The sequence below is a fragment of the Thermobia domestica genome, chromosome 14, assembly GCF_964235325.1.
Source record: "Thermobia domestica chromosome 14, izTheDome1.hap1.1, whole genome shotgun sequence".
In the NCBI taxonomy this organism is placed as follows: Eukaryota; Metazoa; Arthropoda; class Insecta; order Zygentoma; family Lepismatidae; genus Thermobia; species Thermobia domestica.
The window spans coordinates 73,277,672-73,303,334 of NC_137467.1; the positions used below are offsets into that span (position 1 = coordinate 73,277,672).

The 25,663-nt window shown below is 36.6% G+C and overlaps 1 protein-coding gene across 2 annotated transcripts in view; it reads left to right on the forward strand.

Annotated features, from left to right (window-relative positions):
• Window positions 1–25,332, forward strand: part of LOC145669730 (gamma-tubulin complex component 2-like) — a 73,208-nt gene extending 47,876 nt beyond the window's left edge. Inside the window, exons 15-17 of one of the 2 annotated variants that reach the window (XM_081738051.1) lie at window positions 3,330–3,407; window positions 11,996–12,153; window positions 24,909–25,332. In XM_081738051.1, coding sequence (XP_081594177.1) covers window positions 3,330–3,407; window positions 11,996–12,153; window positions 24,909–24,996 — 324 coding nt within the window. In that variant the 3' untranslated portion in view covers window positions 24,997–25,332. The remainder of the gene's footprint in view (window positions 1–3,329; window positions 3,408–11,995; window positions 12,154–24,908) is intronic. The other variant, XM_081738052.1, reaches the window with a different exon arrangement.
• Window positions 25,333–25,663: the final 331 nt, after the last annotated feature.

Sequence of the window (25,663 nt, forward strand, 5' to 3'; positions counted from 1 at the left end):
CTTTCAGGATAGACCGTAGGCCCGTGTATGGAGATAAAGACCTCACGTTTTCTTGACTTACACTAGGTACAGTGTAGCCACACAAAGCGAACATCCAGAAATATTTGTTGGGAGAGAGACCAATATTACAAGACACTATATAGACGTCTATGTAGTATTGAGCTGGTGTTATTCTACATCCAAAAAGACAATAAGTAATAACACGGTCACTTATATTCTCAGAAGAAAACGATAGAACTATCAACAGGTTGTTTTTATTAGAAAAGAAAGAGTGGAAATGTAAGATCAAACGCTTATGCTATTTATTAAGAAAGTATAAAAATGTATGTTAAATTTTGAACTTCGGGGATGAAGAACCCGGACCCGGTGAAACCCCCACATGATGCGCCTTGCTGAACATTATGCTTTGAATTACTGTTCTTCTTCAGCTTCTTCCGTTACCTGTTTTAAAGAGGCTATGTTAACCTCAGAGTTTCTGTATTGGAACAAGGTAAAACGGGACGCTTGAGGAATAAGGCACCAAAATAAAAGTAATGATGATACTGTTAGCGCAATTGATAGTGTCCGCTTGGCAGTTAAGTGATCGAGATTCAAGTTCCCCCTACCCTGGTGAGCAGACATTTCCGGGGTATTCCAGTGTTTCAAATACCAATATACAGATGTGAAGACCATGGATTTGAATGAACTTTAAATAATATACTAGTACAGTCTTTTCTTTCTGTCCTTTAAAACTAGAGAAATAATGAAAACTACAGTCATTGTGAATACTGTCTGGAATAATAAAGTAGATGGTAACAAAGAACTGACAAAACTTCTTGTTTTGGGTGAGTACCTCATCCAACTTGATGTTCTAAGCTCAGGTTGTGATTGCTTTGTTGCAGCTCAGCCACCACTTTCTCTTCAGAATTTGACTCGAGACTCCGATTTGGATCTATATAAAAAACATAAACCAGTTTGGGGTCTAATACCTCTTCTTAACACTGACTTTTCTGAGATGGTTTACTGGAATCACATGCGCCTTCACTAAACGCATAGGTGACACTTACTAACTACTTAACTATTCATGATTCCTTCAAATAAATATATTACATTATTCAAATTTAATTTTATTATCACCTCCAGATCTTGTTCTAAGAAAGCATGATTGTGCCTTTCAAATCTTTTTCTAAGAAAATTCCCTAATCCCATTACATTTTTGTCCTAAGAAACTACATTATCCTATTCAAGTCTTGTTTGTTGTAAGGAAATTTCTTTTTTCTTTTCTTTTCTTTTTTTTTTTCATTCAGATTCTTTTTCTGAGAAAAGCTGCTTATTCCATTCCGTTCTTATTCAAAGAAACTCCATTGTCCTGTTCGGTTCTCGTTGTAAGAAAAGCTCCGTGTATCACTCCATTCTTCTTGTTTAAAAGAACTTCATTATCCTATTCAAATCTTGAAAATCTTTCAGGATGGGTGTGGCACATAAACACAGCTGATCGTTCTGTTGAGGAGGAACGACGGAGACGACAGAGAGAACGTTAAAGAAGTCATTCAGTACCCAATCATAGGCTTCAATGGCTTTTAGAGTTTTTCCTTCGGTTTTTTAATCTGGAGAAAGATTGAATCCATTCTTAACGAATTACGAGACCTTGGTTATCCTGTTATAGTTGTGATTTTAAGGAACTTCTATATCTTATTCAAATATTGGTTTAAAGGAAACTTTTATTATCTCATTCAAGCCTTTTTCTAAGGTAACTCATTATTCTATTATTCTATTCAATATTAAAAGTTTGATTCTAACAAAAGTTGTTTATTACACTCAAGCCTTGTTCTAAGAAACTATGGTTCTATTTAAATTTTGTTCTAAGTATACTTCAGATTCAGTTAAAGTTTTTTAAAAAAAATATCTCGTACAATTTATTTTTGATAAATTTTAACGTTCCATGATTACGCACCGAGGTTAAGGAAGATGGTGGTAATGAGATGCATGGTAATGGTAGAATGTAAAAGTGGAAGAAAACGAGAGAATTCCGAGTAAACCCATGCAAATTGTGTTTGTTCATAAGAAAGGAGCGAGGAATCTAATCAGGAATCTCACACACCACAGGAATCTACTACTAAGCCACCAAGCCCCTTCTCCCCCCCCCCCCATTGTTCAAGTTTTGTTGTAAGAAAACGTCATCATTTCATTAAACTATTATTCTGAGCAGACAGTATACAATTATCCACATTCGCAATGTAAAATATGATTCATAGCATACAGTAAAAAACTTACAAGAAATAAGGGAAGCATTTCGTAAAGTGTGATGATCAGAATTGGTCACCGAGATTTTTCTTTTCTTATTTTCAAAGAATTCACCAGTTTTTTCTATGAGGCTTTATGAAGTTTCATGTCTAGCGAAAGACTTAAAAAAAAAAAAAAAAAAAAAAAAAAAAAACTAGCTTAGAAGGATAATCGGTGCCTCACTAACACGAATTTGAGTCTCAGTAATGGGAAAACTCAATCTAAACATTTTCTCAGAACAGGAAGTATATACGAACAGAGTTGTGAGTCTATTAAATATTGTGTTCTACATTTAGCCACAATATTCGTCGTGTTCTTTCCGCTGGTCTAGTGGTTTGCGCGCGCTCCTTTGGTGCATAGGATCTCGGGTTCGATAATCAGTGGAAAAGTCTTGAACTTTGAACCATTGCGGTTGTTCGGATTCCAGCTTAAACTGTAGATACACGTCTCATGGCTTCAGTGCTGAACTCGAATCTCCCAACGCAGTGTACATATTTTATATACTAAATCATAATCACTTTTTGAATAAATTATACGTTTTATTGAATAACACATTGACGCTCTTGGGACATCCATTTCTTCTGTAACTTATAAAAAACGTAGGTTTATCCAAGTTATCCAGACAGCATTCAAATAGGCTCATTCATTCCGAAGTTTTGAGAGAAGAATCGTAAAGGAAAATGTTCAACCTTCCCGACCGATAACTGTACAACGCTTAGTATTCAAACTTGAATAGTGGTTCAAATTTTAAGAATCAGGCTCGTGATGAAAATGAAGTTGAAGCATACTCTTATCTTTATTTCAAAAACTCTGTAGTCATTTTCGAAGTTTTTAAATATGCTTGAAAGAGCCATTTATTTCGTACAATCCTGTTTACTAATTATAGTGGTGAGCTTTTGAAAGACAGATGGATAGGTGGAGCCTTCTTATACGTGGCTATCCATATGTAAAAGAACAATAATTCATTAATAAGAAATCATATCATACAAAACTGAGACAACGAACTGAGATATTTTTTTTTTAATCAATCATGATAAAAATCTTTCTTCTTGTATTTCCTTCTGTAGCATATGAGAAAGTATTATGTGGATGCTGAATTGACATCAATGCTAGGAATAGATTACCACAGCACAGAAGAGACTGAGGTATATTATTAACAGGATGACTTCTAGCACTTTCATTTCTGAAATTAGCTGCATGTAGAAGATATGATTGTGCTTTGCATGGGCATGCAGTTAGAATGTTTTTAGGAAAGTTTATTTTTTCTGTTTTATAATTTTGCTTTTTTTGTAGAATAATTTTGAATGTAGTAATTGCTAATACTCTTTTTCTGTACTGACTTGTACAATTGGCTAGTAAAAGTATATATCCATCCCATCCCAGAAAGTTTTATTGATAGTAATCCGGAAACGAATGGGACATTAATGGAATACAGATTTCTTTGATGAGGAGATAATGCAATTCTCTGTCAGTTAAAGAAAGCTGTACCAAAACTGATCCAATCTTTTCTAAGTTATTAATAAAATAACATGGACGAGCATTACTGTTTCCTTTGATTGTACAGGCATCTGTAGAAGCCCACATTCGAATTATTTTGTCTGTAACTCCGTATTGGGTGTAATTCAGTGTTCTTACATAAAATCAGTCTGTATGTATTGTTCTACCCAACTTCGATCGTGTTTGTAAAAGTAGTGGATATTTTGTTTGCAGCTGTACATTATAGCAATGAAGTGATTTTATTACACTTTAAAATAGTTTAAAATAAATACTTCCAATATTGTATAGTTATTCGTAAAAGTGTCTGTTCTTGACAGAGAAGATATCAGAGTAGTAGGCAATATTTGAAAGATGCATTCTGACACGAGGACCTCTGATACTTGTGGTCATAAGATCGAATTTATTGGAGTTCCATCATCTCTCACACACTCGCCCCTAAGTATTTTTTGATCGACATCGGACTTAATTAGGTTTCTTTCTCGTACCCCAAAAAGATGGATTCATCTCATATCATGCAAATTTTTAGGCTAAGTCTTTAGTCCTCCGAAATGAATTTCTTAAAACTTGACAAATTATTTTTGTCTGAGTTGAGCTTGAGATCTACGTAAATTTTTCTTGCACCATAAAACGCCGATTCCTCCGTTCAGTAGCATTCGTTGGATAAAATCGTTCATTAGCCTTCACACAATTAGGCTACATCACAAAATTAATTTTTTTTCTGAATATGGTTTTAATTTTTTAAAATTTTTTTTTCGAAGTCGAGACAATATTTTTCTCGTACTCAAAGATGGAAGATTCACCCTATGTGACAAAACCTGTAAGCAAAATCATTGACCCCCAGAAAACAATTTTCCTTAAGTCTCTCCTAAATGATTTTCACAAAATCAAATGTACTAAATATTTTTGTTACACCCAAAAATAGTAGATTCGTCGCTCTTCCCCCCTGAAGTAAATTTTCCCAAACTCGCTTTCACCAAATTCAAGGCTACTTGAATTATTTTCTAGCACCAGAAGGTTGCTCGGTTTAGATTGGACTGAATTAGGAACGCTACTGCCATTTGGGGAATGCTGTTGTGTGTCTGAAGTTGTAGGTTGATGCATGAGCATCAAGTACCCCTTAAATTAAACCGTTATTGAGAAGGATAGGTCATGGCTCCGTTTCATGCTTGTTTTTCCTACATATACTTAGGTACTTAATAAAACAGTGTCGGAGAGTGGGTTCACACTCGGAGTGACTACAGCTAAAGCTGTTGTAGTCCATTCCGCAAACTAGGATCCAGTGGCGAAACAGTTAACCAACGATAAGCACCAACACCAAAGAGAGGGTTACAAGGAAAGTGACATTTACAATGTTCCAGGAGTTTCACCAATTGACGTGCCAGGATCTGAACATGTTTCAGGAATCTGTTCGCATCATGTTAGTTTTTGGGCATGAAACACATCGGGGGATTGCTTGTTCCGGAGTTGAATTTTGTTCCTAAAGAGGACCACAGAAAGGCTACTGAAGACATGTTTGAGCGACCTATATTCATGAAACACATCATAACAGGTGACAAGACGTGAATTTTTGAGTTCGACGTGAAAACCAGCCTACAAATTTCGTAATGGTGATTCGATAACAAGAGAGGAAAAAAAAAAAAAAAAATCAAAGTTGCTCGAAAACCGAAGTCATGTTGACTTTTCTGTGCCAGACAGTGGTGCCTACTTAGAATTCACTCCAGAGGAGCAAATAGTCAACAAGGCATTTGAGAGCGAATGTTCGCTTGAAATGGCCACATTTGTGGAAGAACAATTCTGGATTTTGCACAATGTAATTCTTGTTCACGAATTTCTGACCAAAAGCTCAGGGAATGTGATCGACCAAACATCGTATTCACCAGGCCTGCCTTTTTTCATCAAACTCGAGGACCACTTGTGTGGAAGACGTTTCGAGTTCATTGAAACCATAAAACTATATTCGCAAGAGGAGCTGAAGGCCATACCGGATAGTGTCTATAAGAAATGTTTCGACGAATGTATTACTCGTTGGCGTAAGTGTGTCACGTCAAATGAAGCCTATTTTGAAGACAAGATAAATTTGGTTGATTAAACCAATATTTTGTGTTTTATTAAACTGTGCTTGGTATATATTTGACATAATGTATGTCAGTAATTTCAGAGCGATTCCTCATATATAGGGTATAATTTTTGGTAATTGATATTAGATATTTTTCAAGTAAATACCGTTTTGAAATAAAAGAAAAACAAGCTTACTTTTCATAACAATTTTATTGTCATATAAAATGCCTGTATCTTAAGTTACCCTTCTGCATAGCTTCCACCAACATTAAGGCACCTATCCTATCGTGCAATATGCTTTTGAATATCATATCCATAGAGATGCACCGCCTGACTTGACAATCACCACAACACAGCCATGTTGATCTCATCATCGTCGTCGTGACTCCGACCACTTAGATTCTTCTTCAAATGCAGGAACATGTGATAGTCACTGGACCCTGAATCGGGACTATACGGAGGGTAATCGAGTTGTTCCCAGACAAATGATGCAGTTAGATTTTGAGTTTGAGTTGCCACGTGTGGACGGACTTTGTCATGGAGGAAAACAATCCCCTTACTCAGCATGCGACACCTTTTGTTTTGGATTGCACGGCACAGTTTTTGTAAGGTCTCAATACATCGTAGAATTTATTTTCACCACGAGGCAAAAAGTCCACAAACAACACCCTTCTCGTGTACAAAAAAAATAGTACACAAGATTTTCCACGCGTAAATCGTTCTCTTCACTTTCTTGGGCGATGTTCAATGCCTCATTGCATGGATTGTTGCTTCGATTCCAGTATATCGTATGTTTCTTCGCTGTGACAATTTTGCTTTTAAAAAAAAATCATCACCTTCCTCACTGTACTGCTCAAGAACAGTCAATGCACTTGCTGAACGTTTGGTTTTGTGCATCTTAGACATTTTCGGTACCCAGCGTTTTAACTAATCATAAACAAACGTAAACATGGTCGAATATTTCCGTAATGGCGTCTGTGTCTTGCCAACACCAACAGATTCAGGTCGCATGCGTGAAATGCTGATCACTGCCTTCAGCGCCCAAATTTCTAAACAGTACTTACTTACTTACTTACTTACTTACTTACTTAAAAAAAAAACCGTCTCGTATAATTATTTACACACACACACACACACACACACATATATATATAGATAGATAGATAGATAGATAGATAGATAGATAGATAGAGATATAAAAGCAGATAACTTGTTCACATACTTGTTAGATTGAAATAGTGTAATCATGTTGCTTTGTATTAAGCACTAGAGTAGTACAGTGTATGCAGATTGTCATAAAATGATGTTAAATTCCTTATTTGTATTATTATAATGTGTTGCTAATATCTTTAGGGAGATTGTTCTTTTCATTTTGATATTTGCAAAACATAAAGTTGTTTCAAAAGTATGTGATTTTCTACTCCTAAACACCGGTTTCAATGGCCTTCTACTGCTCGAAACAGTCCTGGAAGCTCTGCTCGAGAAATGCTATTAGGGCAGACATCACGTTGTCCTCTAGTGTCAAAGTGTGTTTCTTTCAGGTCTTTTTTGAAACAGCCAACAGTTGCATGTGGTTATGTGCAGAGAGTAAGGACCTTGACGAAGCATCGGAATTTTGTGCTGTGCTGAAAGGAAGAAGAAAAACTGCATGAACGGGGAATTAACGTCCAAAGAGTAGTCGTTTTAACTACCTAAGTATATGTCCTTCCTCGATGCGCCCATGTTGTAGTGCCATGGCAAACGAAGAACGTAATCAACATTACTTTGATTTTGCTATGCACTTGAATTGGTGATGTCGGATGCTTTCACTGAGTTCATTGGGCTTTTTTCTTCGGCCGTGCCCGTACACTCACATTTTCATCCTCGTAGATCCGTACCGAGACCTCACAACAGTACTCAACATAGTCACTCCTCCACAATAACAGTGAAAGTAATGCCAACCCCAGGTTAAACGCCATGTAGCTTTTCCGGAAACAAAGATCGGATACTTTTTCAGATAGCCTTGTAATTCTCGATATTTTTTATTATGTCTCTTTAGCAGTTATATTTTCATTAAGTTAAAAGAATAAATATTTTCATATCTTTATTATAAAACTGTAAACTTACAATAACCATTCTTTATCAATTTCCGCGTGAAAATTACTGATTGTAGGTAGAAAAATGATCTTTGAGTTTATTTTTCTCGAAAGTTGGATAAATAATAATGTAGATAAATTTATATTCCATAATGCTGAGAATTCACTAGAATAGAAGTCCTAGTTGGAAGCTTCTTGACTAAGGCGGTTTTCTAGGTGAAAGTGGAAAAAAACATATGTATGTAGTAGAATGCTGTCAACAAATTGCCATTACTCAGTCCCCATCCTTTAACCGAATTATGATTGTTGTAGAGTGAATTCTAGGAATATTATTTCCTGCGTTTGTTGTTCAATCTGTTTTAATTGTGCAAACTATATGAAAATAATGTAAACACCTCGAGTTGCAAACGTGTCAGGTGTCTGAGTTGACAATGGTCAGGCAGCAACCGCACACCATGCTGTTGATGATGATACAGCGAACTCCATACTACGTGAGAATCAATAGAACGGCACTATGTAGTGAATTGAGCAAACAGTAATAGTGTAAAATGGAGTTCGACTATGGGTGCGAGCGCGATGGAAGTGGCAGGTGTGTTCCGTGTGTCGCGAAGAACAGTATCCAAGGTGACGACGATCTATGAAACTTACGACGAAACCATATTGACGAAGAGGAACAGTGTTCGTAAGAAAACCCTCAGTGGTCCCATCGAATAATAAAGCATATTGTTACTCAGAACCGTCGTGCGACTACGGTGTAAGTGACGGAGGAACTCAAGCAGCACATTTCTTAGCCTATGTCGATAATCACAGTTACGCAACTTAAACGTACGGACTCGGGTTGCATGAGCAAAATTGCTGATATGGGACTGTAACTCTTTAGCACGACGGCAATGGTGCCACGAACATGCAACATGACCGCTGAAGATTGAAATATGTGATTTGGTCGAATGAGGCACTGTTCACCTTATTTCAAATTCGGAGTGACTCCACCCAACCGTGAAACATGGCTTCGACTCGGTGATGATGTGGCGATATCCTGGCTTTCAGTGAGTCCTGTGCTGACGTTTACCGGTTGCTTCACTGTTTGTGATCATGTCACCATTTTAGGTATCCATGTGCATCCTACGGTCCAAATTTTCTTTCCATTCAGTGACTCTATATTCCAGTATGATAATACGCCCAATCACACACCTGGAGCTGGTGCGGCGTGGTTTGAAAAATATCGCGATGTAGTTGGCCTGCTCAATCCCCGAACCTGAATGTAATTGAACATCTGTGGTCCGTTTTGGAGACACGAATCCAGTGAATTAATTTCTGCCGCCATCTTCTCTCACCGAACTGCACGCGGAATGGTGTAATATTACACTTGTTATCATTCACAATCTCTGTGACTGTTCCACGTCGCGGGGCCGCGGTGGCTAAGTGGTAGAGCGTTTACCTCTGGTGCATAGGGTCCTTGGTTCAATCCCAGCTCGCACCAAGTGAGCTTTATGGTGGACAAACACTGTGTGCGTAGGATTCTCCTGTTTCCTCTCACTTTATTCATTCTACAATTTCCGTCATTTCTCGTCTTCTCGCCTAGCCGACATAACCGTGGGACGAAAAACTTAAAGATTTAATTTCATTTTCATTTACGTCTATCAGTTCCGTTAGCGTTAACAACCCCTAATTCTTCTGAATAACAGTTTTACACACCGTTTTTGGCTTTTATGAGGCACTTATCTAGTTTCTGAGGTTTTGTAATGCAAGTGCATGTCTTAACTACTGTTGTAATAAAAACACCGGGTTTTGCATGTAGGAGTTTCTTTAGAAATAGATACTTGGCGTTGTTACCCTATTTTATATTGTAAAATATCCAAAGTATTATAGCTAAGCATAGTAGTTTATTTACTTATGTTTTATTTGGTAAACTAATAATAGTACTAACTTATCATGTAGTCATATCAGAAAAGAGTACTTACCTCTGCTCAGAAGAATTATAACGCAATATTATGTAGAATAGTTGCAAATACACTTTTTTTTTCTTTACTTCTTGAATCCTTATAAGCTTATGTAGAAAAACGTGCTGTCTATTATTTTTCAAAGAAAGGTGGTGGTCAAGTTGTTATGATTGTACAGGGGTGCCACCCCTCCAAGGGCTTGGGCGCAATCCCCCAGCTTTCCCGTTTTTCCGTTCAAATTTACCATTCTGCCTCCCAAATGTACCTTTCTTCTCCCCATTTACTATTCTCCAGGTTGATTATACCATTTTCAATAAAATATGTACCCCCTAATATCCTCATGTGCCCTACAACCCGGTTATGGACACCTCTGACGCAATTTGAAGATAACAGTAACATCTAAGCAGCCCGAAGCATATCATATGAACACGTGTACTGTTTTTATAATGTGCTTTTAGTAATATCTCTTACAAAACTTACTAACATAGGAAATAGATTACTTCCTTGTATCTCAGTTTTGTGCTGTGTGTATTCACCTGAAAAAAGACTTAATGACTTAATGATTTAATGATTTATGGACATTTATTAACTGCTTCAAATTATTTCATATTCGTAGTGTTCCTTGTCCTGTGTGATTCCCAACTTAATGTTTTACAGCTGCTTTGCCTTTTAAATTTTCTTCTCTGGGTACTTTTTTTTTCTTCCCCTGATGAAGCGTTTAGAGAAAGAGATTTTAATTTACTTTCTTAAAGCTCCATTTGTATTGCGACTGGGGTACATTTTTTACCTTATCGTCATTTCTAAAAGTGTATTTGAGATCAAACATGAACCCCATTCGTAATATCTGTTGGTTATTTTATATAATTGGGGTTCATTTTGTGCAACATAGTAATTTGTAGAAAACTATAGTTGAGGTGACGAGTGGACTACAGTCGCAATTTCTGTTGCTTATTTTATACAGTAAAGCGAGTGTTAAAATTGTGTAGTCATATTTTTACTTTTTTCTGGTAAGTAATTTGTTTTAGATAAATGATAAATCAAAAAGGTTCACTTTGATGGTGCAACTTAGGAGAGGGGGATATATATATATATATATATATATATATATATATATATATATATATAATCGAAAATGACCTATATTAGTGTCGAATTCATAGTGTTTGGGGTCTCTAAGTTGATTGGTGACAGTTTTGGTTTCCTTTATGTCCATATGTCCAAAATGAAACTTATTTTCTCCATGCGAAGAACGGGCATTCTGTAAGTTGACCTCTGTTTACTTCTTTTGTCAGCAGCGATGTTATATAGGATGAGACCTAAGATTTAAAGTGGAATCTGAACCACTGTGTAAATATATCCAACTTGCGAGCCTGACTTTCGGGCTCAATCAGCCTCGAGCTCAATAATCGAATTGAGCCCGTGTGAGCAGGAGCCCTAATAAGGGAATAGCGAGTCAAGAGTCCGGGTCCGAGCGAGTGCGAGCCCATAGAGGATAATGAGTCCTAACCCTTAGTACAGTGAGGTTAATGGACGCGATATCGAACTAAATCAGGTCTTATTGATTGAGTTTTAATGTTATTTACAACACCGAGGCTATATGAAACCTGAACCTACAGTTACAAACCACATGAGCTCCCACTGGGAATCGGAACTCTGGTCGTCCACACCGAAGCTCGTACCGTGAGGCTTATTAAAATTAGTGAACGCGAGCCCCATTGAGAGTAATGAGCTTTGAGCGCCAGTAATCCCTGATTGCAAAATTACTATCTCTGCAATGCGTTTAACGCGGTAACATCGGGAACCGAACCCACCCATTGGAAAGGCATGCGCTCTGGCAACCAGACTAGGGAGGAGGCCTTACAATACTTAATGTTACACTTGATATTCCAACTCGTAGGTGGACATCAGTTATTCTCGCTCTTTCTTTCACGATTAAAGTTTGCAAATAATGTAACAGACCGAATAACAGACCTTGCTAGGCTGATATACAGTGTACTGCTAATTTTTTCAACAATAGTCATTACACTAGAAAGAAGCTTTTGTATTATGTAGTAGTTTAAATTGACTTATCTGATTCTGTGGATTTAACAGTGGCTTTTTTTTCTTCTTAAATGTGTGATATCAATATAGTGAATTTTTTCTTCTTTTCATCTTTAATTTTAGTCTCCTGAGCCTGCAGAAGAAGCGTCCGAGAGCGATAGTTTTGAGCAGCGAATCGCACGATTTGATGTTCAGTTTACTGGAATGTTGGTTACTTTATTGGATAAAATCTCGCGAGGAAGAGAAGATAATAATGAGAAGCTGGTCAACATTTTGTACCGGTATGTTTCTTTTCTTTTTTGTTTGTTTGTTTAATGTAGTCTTTTGCCGCCTTAATTATATTTTGCAACAAGGAAACAACCTCGTGGTTTTTACTTACGTACGGCCATAGAAATGAAAAATCTTGTAATCGTAAATAATAAAAATAAAGTACACAGCGTGGCAATTCAGAAACGAGATTGGGTCTGTAAAAATAAATAAATAAATGAATAACAAGTAAAACCAACCTACTCGATTTATTCAAAGTAGGAATAAGTCATGAAATTATTTCTGGAACTTCCGAGATGTAATGGTGTTTGAGGTTTTTGTCATTACTTTCTAGATGGTAGTAACATTGTAACATTATGAAGAAAGCAATCACAGGGGAACAGATCTGGAGAGTATACGGGGCGTGGTAATCCATTAACATTTCTTTGGTTACGAACAATCTTCCCATTTCTACTCCTCCGTTACGGAAGGGGGCACGAAACGTACACGTAACCTCTATTTCTTTAAATCTTCCCTTATTATTTGTCGAACAGTTTTCTTATTCACCTTCCGCGAAGCCTGTTATTACTATGAGACTTCCATTTCAGTCACTCAAAATGACATCCAAAACTTTGTCAATTATGTAAGTTAGTTTGACAGACCTGGTTGGACCTGGTCACTTATCATCTTATACGGGTTCCCTTCCAGCTCTGAACCTCTTAACGCCAATAAAAAGCACAGCAAACGAGAAAGGCAGTTTCCTTCATAGACCTTTTTCTACATCTAAACGTTTCATGGAATTTTCTCTAAACACACACGTAACTTGATATTCACACTCTTTGTTCCATTGTTGAAACGGTGACAGAGTACCAGAACACCAGTCTATACTTAGCCGCGTCACACGCCATGCTGACAACCGGCCGAACTGGAAATTTCTGGACGTATTCCCAAGGTCGCATTCAAGATGCACCATTATGAATAACTTTCTCGCCAAACTAACTTTGCAGCAGAAAAAAGCAGTCTCACTTCTTAATTGCTGCGCTCGGCCATGAAATCTAAGTTTTCTCACCTCACGTCTAACTGTCATAGTATTTGGAGTGGATCCTGATGCAGTTTGGAATTCGTATGTGATGGTCTAGATCAGCGTTTCCCAACCGGTGTGCCGGGGCACACTGGTGTGTCGTGAATGGACCGCGGGGAAATCGAAACAAAATTATTAATTCTGTAAAAATCAAATTGCAACACATAAGGGCAAATGTATATTTGTATTTCACATTACTATGAATCTCTACTATGAATCTACAGTTTTTAAGTTTCATACCGTGTTACTCTTGTGTACAATTTTAATGTTGAAAAAAGTATTTGTTATCATTGTTGTTACTATTGTTGCTCCTTTATTGTTGCAGACTATTTCGTAACTTGAATTTTTAAAATATCATTCAATACTTTCGACAAAGCAAATATGCATACAAATTATGTACATTTGTGTTTTAAAAGTAAAAGAGATTTGTTTTTCCGTTCGTTATTTAGTGATCTATCTTCTTAGTGAAAGGTTGGATACAGTTTTCGAAAAAGAAAGCGTAGTTTTTAAAACCAGAGTCCAATATTTCATTAATTTTTTTTTTATTTTTAAATTAGAATGAAAAGTAAGCATAATGATTAACCACGGGGGAAAACCAGTGATCGAGCTTTCTTCTCTGTGAGAAGGTCATTAATCAGAAAAAAAATACCACGGTATTTTATATTTACAAATAATATCTATGAGTGTGCCGCGAGAATTCAAGTTACACCCATAATGTGCCGCAAGTTGAAAAAGGTTGGGAAACGCTGGTCTGGATAGATGTCTGCCTATTATACTTTACGACCCTCTTCAACTGTCGGCGGTCTCTGTTAGTCAACAGACGAGGTGGGCCTGTACGCTTTTGTGCTGTACGTGTCTCTTCACGTTTCCACTTTACTATCACATCAGACACAGTGGATCTAGGGATGTTGAGGAGTGTGGAAATCTCGCGTACAGACTTCTGACACAAGTGACATCCAATCACCTGACCACGTTCGAAGTCCGTGAGTTCCGCGGAGCGTTCATTCTGCTTTCTCACGATTCCTAATGACTACTGAGGTCGCTGATAATGAGTACCCGGCAGTAGGTGTCAGCACAATGCACCTAATATGAAAAACGTATGTTTTTGGGGGTGTCCGGATACTTTTGATCACATAGTATATATATATATATATATATATATATATATATATATATATATATATATATATATAGTTTGTATATTTATTTATTTTTTTTTAATTCGTATGTGTGCTAAGGTCTAAAACCAATGAAACCAAAACTTAAGGCTTTTATAGTATATAGGATCTTTCAGGACCGAAATGAGAGAGTTAACTGATTGCCAATAATCGAAAATAGCTATCTTCTTGAATGAAATATATATATATATATATATATATATATATATATATATATATATTTCTATCACTCACCTCCATGTTCCCGCATAATATGAATAATCATCTGCAGTATTTCAAGGCCTAATCAGACTTCATCTTTGGAAGCAACAGTATTTAAATTTTTACATATTTTTACTTTCGAGCGAGAAAGAGGGTGAAGACAGTATGATGATGGTGCAAATAGATCAAATTCAAGATTTCAGCAGATTTAAACATTTCATGACTTATTGACACCGAAAAAGTGATCTTTCGATATTTGTCCGTTTATTCATCCTAATGTTCACTCACCTAGGGGTCATACCGTTCAACATACCTGATCCGAATTTTATACTTAAGGTTTTTATATGATTCTCGAATTTTCTTCCTACTCCTATAAATAAGAGTAGTTTACCGAAGGATGTAAGTAAAAAATTGCCATTTTCTCAAAAACTACTGCAACGATTTTGTTTATATTCCATAAATCAGTATTTCATTAGGAATTCCATATCGTAGTGTGTATATATAATTTCTCTGGAAAGTCAAGGAGTAGTAGTTTACTCTTGGGTGAGATTTTTTTTTCCGACGATGTTCTCAAAAAAGATTTTGTTCATATTTCGTAAATAAATGTTCCATTAATTAATCTGACAATATAGCATAACTCATTTGCCCTGAAAAGATCTACGAGAGTTAGGTTACTCTTGGGAGTGAGTTTCTTTCGGACGATTTTCTAAAAAACTACTCAGGCGATTTTGTTCACATTTCATTAATGAATATTTTATTAATAACCTGACAATATGCCGTAACTCATTTGCCATAAAAAGCATCTACGAGCGGCAGTTTATTCTTGGGGATAGACTTTTTTCGAACTATTTTTTCAAAAAAAAAAACGTCTCAGGCAAATTTTGTTCATATTTTATAAATATTCCATTAATAACTTGACAATGTAGTATAACTTGTTTGGTCTGAAAAAATTACGAAAGGCAATTTGTTCGTGGGGGTGAGTTTCTTTTTTTAGGATAATTTTCTTTTTAAAAAATACAGTTGTTTTTGTTCATATTTTATAAATAAATATTTCATTAATAACCTGACAGTATGACATAATCCACCCATGCATTTTTCAAGCGCACATTTTGATTGCTTTCCATTCTATCAGATTTTATGATATCTAGTGTTCGAAAGATGGCGTCCACGAACTACGGAATACTTTCTACAAGTCAAAATAAATTTAAAATTTATATATAATTGTATACTCTCCGAGTTCTCGTCTGGAGACGCAAATTACATTAAGTGGCAGCGTCGCAGATAAAGAACCATAGATTAGATCTACCAATCCATCAAATAGTAACATTCATTCTTTCCAGTTAAAGTCGATAGACGTTGACACTAATATCATTTCTTAGCATAACAATCGATGTAACTGCTTGATGGATTCGTAGGCCAATAACAATTATTGCAAGTTAATCTACGACGTTGCCACATAGTGACATTTTTGATTCCATAGCGGCTGAAGGAGGCCCCGGAGGGTATACCGAAGCATTTTCTCTTTATTTTCACCTGTAAAATAGCGTTCTGCTGCCCGTGCAGAACATCCGACATATATATATAAAGTTGGAGGAGGAAAATACACAATAATCGTGTACAATATTTCAACGAATGAAAATAACTATACATTGTTCAAGTTAGAAGAATTCGAAAGAAGCGGAAATACAAATGTTTGATTATCTACTTTCTTTCAGTACAAAATAAATTCTCGGTGGAAGAACTGAAATGAAACGAAGTATTTCGTTTTAACGGTTGTGTCTTTTATTATCGAGTTACTGAAAGGTGGCCTCTGACAGATAGCTACACATGTTGTAAACAAAATGAGAGGGAGGATTGTTCACTAATCACAGCAGTATTCTTTCACGCTGTTGCTAGGCAACGAAGGTAATTGATCGGGTTGTTGCTGGTAGTTGAAACGACTTGTTAAACGTATTAAGTTTGTCGCCAGAGCTGCTGTCCCTGTTGCGGAGTCTGGCAACAGTGCCTTCAATACTCCATGTGCTCTACCCAACTGTCAGAAGCCACCTTTCCTTGCGCACACAGTAGGGTAATGGAGACGGACAGAAATGAAGGCTAATTATTGCAAAAGAATTCGTAGAATGAGAGTGTAGGTGAAAACAGGAAATTCTCAAGTAAACTAGTAGACATGATGTTGTGCACCATAAACTTTCATGGTCGGAGATCGAACGAGGGATCCTTGAGATTGGAAATGATCGATTTATTACTGAGGTGCCGTGCTGTTTTCTTTCGAGAAAGAACTATAATTTCGATAGCAGGACTCATAGCGAGTCATCTTTTTAACTAAAAGTTACTTTTTTTCAAGTTGGTCACTAAAAGTTACTTTTTTACAAATTTGTCACTAAAAGTTACTTTTTTGGGAGGTAAAGTGACTTTTTCGTGTTATTTATGTTTTGCATTGGCAGTTTTCTAAGAAAAATATAAAAATAAGTGGAAAAGGGCAGAAAGATGTTACTCATTACTCTTCTGAAAGCTTCAGTACTTGCTGCCACATGTGAAACAGTAAGCTTTATTCTCACTTCAGCTTTTATTCTTTCTAAAGCACAGTGGATGCTTAAGCTCTCAAGGTGCGGTTGTGTCTATTCTTTCTTCTGTCATAATAATCTTTTAGTTTTCTCTCGTAATAGTTAACGCTCCGCTCAACGTTGTGTGTGTGATAAGGTATCGGTGAAGTAAATACTACGTGTGATAAACCAATGTACAAAAAAATACTGACCATGTACCAATGTACTGACACTCAAAGTGTGGAATTCGTAGTTTTCTTCGTCCCTAAATATTGAGTAGTCAGTTACTCTCAACTGGTGGGTCGCGTCCGTCCAGGGATCTCGGACAGATTGTACGTAAATCGCCATTAAGGTGGTTTTTAATACATTTCGTTCTTGTTATTACTTGTAAGGAAGAAGGGATCGTGTTGAGCTGGTAAAAAGATGTTAGTGTTCAAAAATCTGAGAATTACTATTCTAGGTTTATTTTAAGAAAATGGAAATTGAGTGAATAATGTATAAAGACATCTAGTAGATTGGATTTACGAGTGTTATGTATTATTAGTCGTAACATGGATAACGATGGCTAACGAATTGATGTAAATCGTTTTCTAATGGTGGAGGGATGAGGAAATGGAATTCTACGATGCCGAAGTAAAGAAACTGGTAGCCAGAAGGCAAAAATATGTTGTAGTGACAAGGGACTGTTTCGAGGAACGGTACAGGTAATTTTAATTTATATCGATAAGGTCTAGCCTATGTGAGGATATTCACGTGGCCTTCATATTAGCGTATTTCATATTACAATCTACAGGATTTGGTAGGTGTTTCAGTTCTACAAAACTTAGGTTGTCGTCACTCAGGCAATGTTACTAGGAGGTGACCATGGGAGGTTCAGGGTTCACATGAATTGTTTGAATATAACATGAATTCAAGTCAGCCCACTTAAAATGATCTCCCCCCGTCTTAATGTTCTGACTACGGGCCTGTCAACAATAGTGAACCAAATTGCATAGACTGTTTTCTTAAGTCACAATAACTATTTCTTAACCTGTAAAATATTCAGTGAAACGAAATTGATACAGAAATTCACTGAACCGTTCATAACGATGACTACGTCAGCTTTAATTTCTTGGTGGGAGAATCGGAGAGGTGCAAAAATTTTGGTGGCAGCAAATGTTTGTATACCGAAAAGGTTAATTTTGTATTAAGTGACCTACATTACAGTACATGTCTAGGAGGGCAGAGTCACCAGGCCCAGGCACTCGTCCTCCTGTCCCTCCTCTTGCAGTGTTACAGATTCTTAATTTTTTTCATAATTCAGAGCATTGCAAACGCCGCGCCACGAAGGAAACGCGACTATGAAACTTCAATTAGAGAACTTCAAGAATAAGAAGGAAAGAGACAGTTACATAATAGTGATTTGATTTTGGCTTTAGCGTCCCTTTCAGCAGCGAAGCTATATGAGACGTGGACCTACAGCTACCTATAGCTTAACGTGGGATCTGAACCAGATGAGCTCCCGCTGGGAATCGAAGCCGAGTCTCCCAAATGAAAGGTGTGTATGCCAACCGTTTAGCCACTAGGGAGCTATTAGGTAATAGTAAAGGTAAAAATATCGTATACAGCGTTCCCACTCGTCCTGGAAATCCTGGAAATGTCCTTGAATTGATTTTGTCCTGGAAATGTCCTTGAAAATGCATTTCTGTCCTTGAAATTTGCAGAAATACTGAATGGCTGATTTTTCTTAATTATAATGATGATTTTAATTGATTGCTATGTTTGTTTGGTGTTTCTGTTTTAGTGCTGAATCATAATTTGTCATGTGGGTAGTTGGTTTACTTTCTTTCTCCCAACAAGATGGTTGGCTGAGAGAACTTCTCTTCTTCTTTCATCCATTAGTCTGTCAACCCATTCTTGGATGCTCTTTTCACTAGCACTATCCTCCAGAAACTGTGCTTTGTACTAGCATCAATCCTCCATAATCAGTCTATTTTCGTAACAGTACTTACTCGTCAGTAAAATTTCATATGAATGCTATTTGTAACAAGGTCTCCTTATTATACCAAAGAAACTAAGTTTCTCTGAGTTGTTTAAGTTGTTTAAATTAGATTTGTATGAAGTTGGAATGAAAGTGGCACGCATAATTATCCAGAAATCTGTTCTTGTGACATTATCTTCTGCTACTAAATTATCACATTTCACTCCATCAAAGACAAGCATGGTGAGTGCATCAAATGTGGACTTGGGATTTGCACCTTCTCAAAGTCGCCATAGTGCATGCAAAGAGAGGAACGTTACTGAAAGAGAAAGATTCCAGTTTAGAGTTGAATACCAGACATTCCTGTACAAATTGCTGTTGTCATATAAAAGAATCCACTGAAACACGGGGTTGTGAGATAGAAGGATTTATATCCGCCACCAGGTTATAGAAGGATTTTTTGTGGACACTCTGTATATTTCGTCAAGACAGTGATCATTATTTTCAATTTATACTTTATTCTGCAACGCACATAAGTTCTTTCTTTGGTGGGAATTGCTTCTTTCCCACACAGTTGGACAAAGAAGTCTTTCATCATTTTTTCATATATATATTTAAAACATTGCTTTTGCTGAGAACATTTCAGTTAGTGACTAACCATTTCAGTGTTTCTCCCTGACTTATTATATGCACAGTATATATTCTGCAGTTATTTGGAACTGAATTAAGTGCTTTCTTTAATCGCTTATGGAAACATTACAATAGATTAGAGAAATACGGGCTGACCAGATGTCCCAGTAGCCAAAGTGGCACCAACTGCGTTGTTTCGTAGCCCGTTATCTGTACTTTCTCACGCCAGTGTTATCGCCGTGTCTAGTGCATTATAGGCAGTTGGCTAAAATTAACATAAATTCTTTTCCATATCCTGTTTGTATGTGCATACAGGTGAGTTCACTGAGTGATTTTTGAAATGAACTGCCAACACTTTTAGTTAACCATTGCAACCCGTTCCTTGAGCTTGGATGCTCAGGGAGTTTGACTCCAGGTCTGGAAGCCGTAACTACGCGCATCGCGTCGAGCTTCAGATACGACTTATTGTGAAGGGGCACAAGCTATTTAGCCGGTGAAGGACGATTTCTTACGGCTAGCCCCAACTAGTGAAGTCCCAGGTCCGCAGACCTTGTGCGTTTAAAATGTTATATACGCGCCCGCCAACAGCAGTATTCTACTTTGGAGAATTTCCTGTTTAATTTGCTGAAGAATCACCTCTACGTTTTAGGACGGTTCAGCGTAACAACTGGATTCATCGTGGGACGATCCAGACAACTTTTCCCCAGTGCTAACCCCCCAAGTGTGTCAATGGTGTGTGAGAAGCATTTGTGGTGATATCTGAATTATAATCATATATATATAAAGGGCTATATTGCCTGAAAAGGGCAAAGCGTGGTTTCAGCGACTAAAATTGTTATGCATCCTCAGTGTTCAGTGTTGTGTCCATTCCTCTTCGCTATTTTTTTTTTTATAGTGTTCTAATAAATAAGTATAGTGTTATTTAATCCAGTGTGTTTTCGTTGTTTGTATGAGTGATGTTTGTGTGCGTTATGGTCTGGATGACCGTCTGATCGTCCGTGAGGTTTTCGAGACGAGACACCCGAACCTCTCGGCGCCTAATGCTCATCTCATTATTGAGACCGACGAGCTTTTTGGAAACAGTTTGTAACCTTTCTTGGAGAGGTCCTTCATCGTCCTGTCCAGGTAAGTTAAAGTATCAGGAGTATACTTATTGGTAGTACCACGAGCCGCCCGAACAGTGATCCCGAACTCCAATCGGTTACAAATAAATGGCCGCCCGAACAGAGACCACGAACTACAGTCGATTACAAATAAATGGCGCCCGAACAGGGACCATTACACGGAGTGGTTTTACAAATATATGTCCGCCCGAACAGCGATTTGACACCCTGTCGGTTACAAAGCAGAGCAGAAGTCTTGCTTTGCTTTATTTACAAAGTCAAATGCTATCCGTAGAGCAGCTTCGCTAAAGAAGAAAGAGATCATTTCGATAGATGAGGAAATCACACAACTCCATACTCAGTTGAAAAACTTGTAATATAATTCCTTTTTTCCTCGTAATTATATCTGTCACGTTGTCACGCAATGAAGGTGCAATGTACGAAAAATAGATTTTTGTTGTTTGTAAATTTGTTCGGTGCACAATTAAAATGTCATGTAGAAAGAATGAAAATACATATGCTGGATGTGGGTGAATAGGGTAAGCTATAAGGGGAGGTGGGAGGTCAAAAAAAAAAAAAAAGCACATTGCGCTCCGCGTTGTGTATTTAATTATTGCGTATTAATACTGTACTTGCATTAATATTCACTGCGTAAGCTGCTGTACTTTTCATTTCACTGTTGTGAGTTTTGAACCTACAGTTGAAATCCTGTTTTACCTTTCCTTTGTCGAAGTCCAGGAAAATTGATGATTTGTCCTGGAAATTTTGGGAAAGAGAGTGGAACCCTGCGTATAATAGGAAGTTCAATAGTGCATTATTTTACAGGGTGTCTATCGGTCACGAAAGTCATGAAAAAGTCACGAAATCAGAAAACGGTCATAAAAGTCAAGAAAAAGTCACGAAATTTAGATTTTGGGTCACGATTTTTTCATCTGTACAAATATAAGTATAGACTGGAAAATTTTGTTTTGTAAAACGTCAAAATTCACCACCAAAAATGTCAATGGTCGGCTTTAGACGCTACCAAATCGCAAGCAAAGCACGCTTCTATCGCATGCACGAAAATTCGACTCAATTCACACCCAAATTTGCTCTTGAAAATGTTACTAAATTTTATGGTTTGGGAAAGAAAAGGTCACGAAAAAGTCACGAAATTTCATTTTGGAATTTTAGTAGACACCCTGTTTTAGGAACGTAAGAACAGCAACAGAGCAAAGAGAAATTAAAATGGTAGATTGCTTTAAAGTACAGTATATTTTTAATATTTACACTTACAAAAGCAGCGAACTCCGACACATGACACACATTTCAGTATTTATTGTAAATGACAAGTCGTGCACTCAAAAGAGTATCCAACGGAGGGACAGCTCTTCCTCTAAGAGTTTATTCTATATTAAGAGAGAGTACGATCAAACATCTGCATCTCTGCTTCTTTCGAATTCTAACAGTATTCTTCTAACTTGAACGATGTATAGTGATTTTTGATCATTAAAACATTGTACTTGATTGTTGCTTACTTTCCTCATTTAACTTTCGATAAAATACCCAACGAATTCTCCAGTATATTTGAGGATCACCCTTCCGCCGCCTATGCACCACATCCTATTATGCATTAATGGAATCTACGACTAGAAATAATAGACATTCGACCCGACTTTTGTTCTCGGGTTATGGCTGTTTCTGCATTTTTCGACATATTTTCGGCTGATTACAGCGCCGAAAGAAAGCATTTCTACACCTAAGTTGGTCTGTGCTTTTTGTCTTATCTTGGTGTCAGGAATCACCTCCCAAACGTTGTCTGTGCTGTTTTGAAACACTATATATATATATGCATGTATATGTGTGTGCCTGCGTGTGCGTGCGCGCGCGTGGTTGGGTAGGAACCCGCACCTCCTAAGTCTGGCCCTGCCATGACTCATTATTTATTAGTAGTAGTAGTAATAGTATTTATATGGGCTACATTTTAATCAACGTTTAACGACACTAGAATGCCCATTGCATTTTCCGTATTTTAAGGTTTTAGAGTTCTCTGTTCTTAGTGTGTTGGTTATATTCATTATTATTTCTTATTAATTATATGTTAGTTTTGTACATAGGCTATTGCTATTTTATGATAATTTAGATGTGTTATTTCTAGCCATAACATCTCTTTGAAATGTTACGGCTATGAATGAATTGTTGGGGTAAAGAAGAGATGTTTGAATTGCTTGAAAACAAATTACTTGATGAAAAAAAAAGCTTGAATTGAATATTTTAATAGTTCTATTCTGGAAGTATTGTCAATTTTGATATAATAATTTATTAATGTATTTGCGTCGAAACTATTTAGATTACGAAACCAAACTTTAACGTTATATTTGTTTTCTGTGTATTATTGTCTTCACATTAGTCCTTTCCAGTATTTGTAAATTTCAGTTTGTAATGGGTATGAATGTTGTGTAATGTATTGTCCTTTTCTTGTTTAAATTTGCCGTATAATAATCATCGTTCATGAACCCAGTTTTATTATTACCTAAAAATATCCTTATTCACCACGGAATACTTAAATTATTTATTGATACTAATATACAGAGCGTTTCAAAGCAACATAGACAACGTTTGGGAGATGATTCCTGACATCAAGATAAGTATAGACTTACCTGAGTGTAGGATACTTCCTTTCGGCGCTGTGACCAGCCGAAAATTTGTCGGAAAAAATGCAAAAACAGCCATAACACAAGAACAAAATGTCGGGTTGAACGTCAAATAAAAGGAAATATTCAATATCTTTAGTCGTAGATTCCATTAATGTGAAATTGGATGTGATGAATGGGCGGCGCAAGGATGATCCCCAAAGAAACTGCAGAATTTCTGGTGTATTTTATCAAAAGTTGAATGAGGAAAATAAACAGCAATCAAGTACAATATTTCAAAGAATTAAAATTATAGTACATTTTTCAAGTTAGAAGTACATTGTTAGAATTCGAAAGAAGAGATACACTTGTTAGGTTGATCTACTTGGTCACAGTAGAGAATAAACACTCGGAGGGAGAACTGTCGCTCCGATTGACATCCTTTTGATTGTGTGACGTATAATTTACAAAGGATATTGAAATTACGTATGTTGTGTGGGAGTTTGCAGGTTTTGTATGTGTAATTATTAAGAATATCTTATACTTTACGAACAGTCCACCACTTTAATATCTCTTTTCATGTTTTTGTTTATTTATTTATTTATTTATTTACTAAAGTGTAGATTGTATCTTTAGTGTATTTACATTCCTGAACGAATGCACTATTGAACTTCCTATTATACGATATTTTTACTATCTCTATTCGTTGAAATATTGAAGTTCACTTAGTTGAAATTTCATAGTCACGTTTCCTTCTGCTTTTCCGATTACTTTATACTGTTTATGCCCTAATACAGTTGCGATGCCCTGAATTATGCAAAAGTTTAGAACGGTATCAGCGTCAAAGGAGGAGCAGGAGGGCAATCACCTGCCCATGATGATAATGATTCTGTTTACAAATTAATTCCATTTGCCACATGTTTTACCAATAAATTATATGCTTTTGGGATAGAATGCAATCAAAGCACTTCAGTACTTTGTTAATTCTATTCAATAATTTTTATAAACGATAAAAGAGAAATTAGCATATTAGCAGATTGTGAAAGTAACACTTTGCAATTTAATTCTTTCAAGCACTGAGGAGGAAAAACCCATTGGATAGCTATGGCGGGGGGGGGGGGTATTCATGAGACTTAAAAAAAAATAATTTTACTACACCAAGAAAATAATTTATGGTATTTGCTTGTTACATATAGGATCCCTGTAACATTTACCGAGAAATAGAAATACTATATCATAGTATGGAAATATAGTTTCCAATGTACTAATTTTTCAGTTTCAGATAGAAATGGTTGGTTAACACAGCTAACCATCTTGCTTGAAAGAGTTAAAAATATTCTAACACAATTTCTTCAGACAGGAAGGGAAAGAAATTTTAAAGATAAATTATCCAGTGATATTAAGTCTGGAGTCATATTGCTAAATTTACCATTTTGTATACTTTGTAGTCGTGAAGCTAAAAAAATTTGTTTTTCTTTGTAGGTTGGATTTTAATGGTTTCTACACTGAACAGTTAGAGAAGATTTACAGAACTCCCCTAGCGCCATGTGAGGGCGAAACTTCTGGTTGACATAAAAGTGTGTATTATAGTGGTCTGCCGTGAGGACTGAGCTGAATAAACTTCAAACGGTAATAGACTGGAGTGACTTTCACTTTGTTGCTATTCTAATGCCCTGTTTGTATATGAAGGACGTGCGTAGCAATTCTTCCAGATTTCCTTATTGTGGTCAGTGATTTTCTGTTCTACAAATTACGTCATTGTTATTATGCGTGAGAGGAAGTGCATGAATTGCGAAGCAGCGTGTTTTAACCTGTTTCAGAAATTATATGTACAATATGTATTTATTTTTAGCTTTAGCTAAAATAATAATAATAATAATAAAGCTTTAACTTCAAAATTTACCTTCTTTTAATTTTATTAACGTACAAGTAAATGTTCCACATGTCATATGGACAAGATTTAGCGTCCTATCTTTTTTTTTCTCTTCAGTTCGCACAAGTGAATGACATTATTCGTGTCGCAGATAATTCGAATATACGACAGGTATTTGGATAGTGGTATATAGGCTGCAACTGTTGGTAAAATTGTGCAGAAGATTGTTCGGTTTATATCGAACCGATTTTAAAGAGTTCTCACCTTACAAGAAACCTACCGATGGAATTCTGTTGGACCCCCAGCACTGTAGATTGTCACCCGACATGGAAGTTTCCATTGGAGCAAACTCCGGCGAAGTACG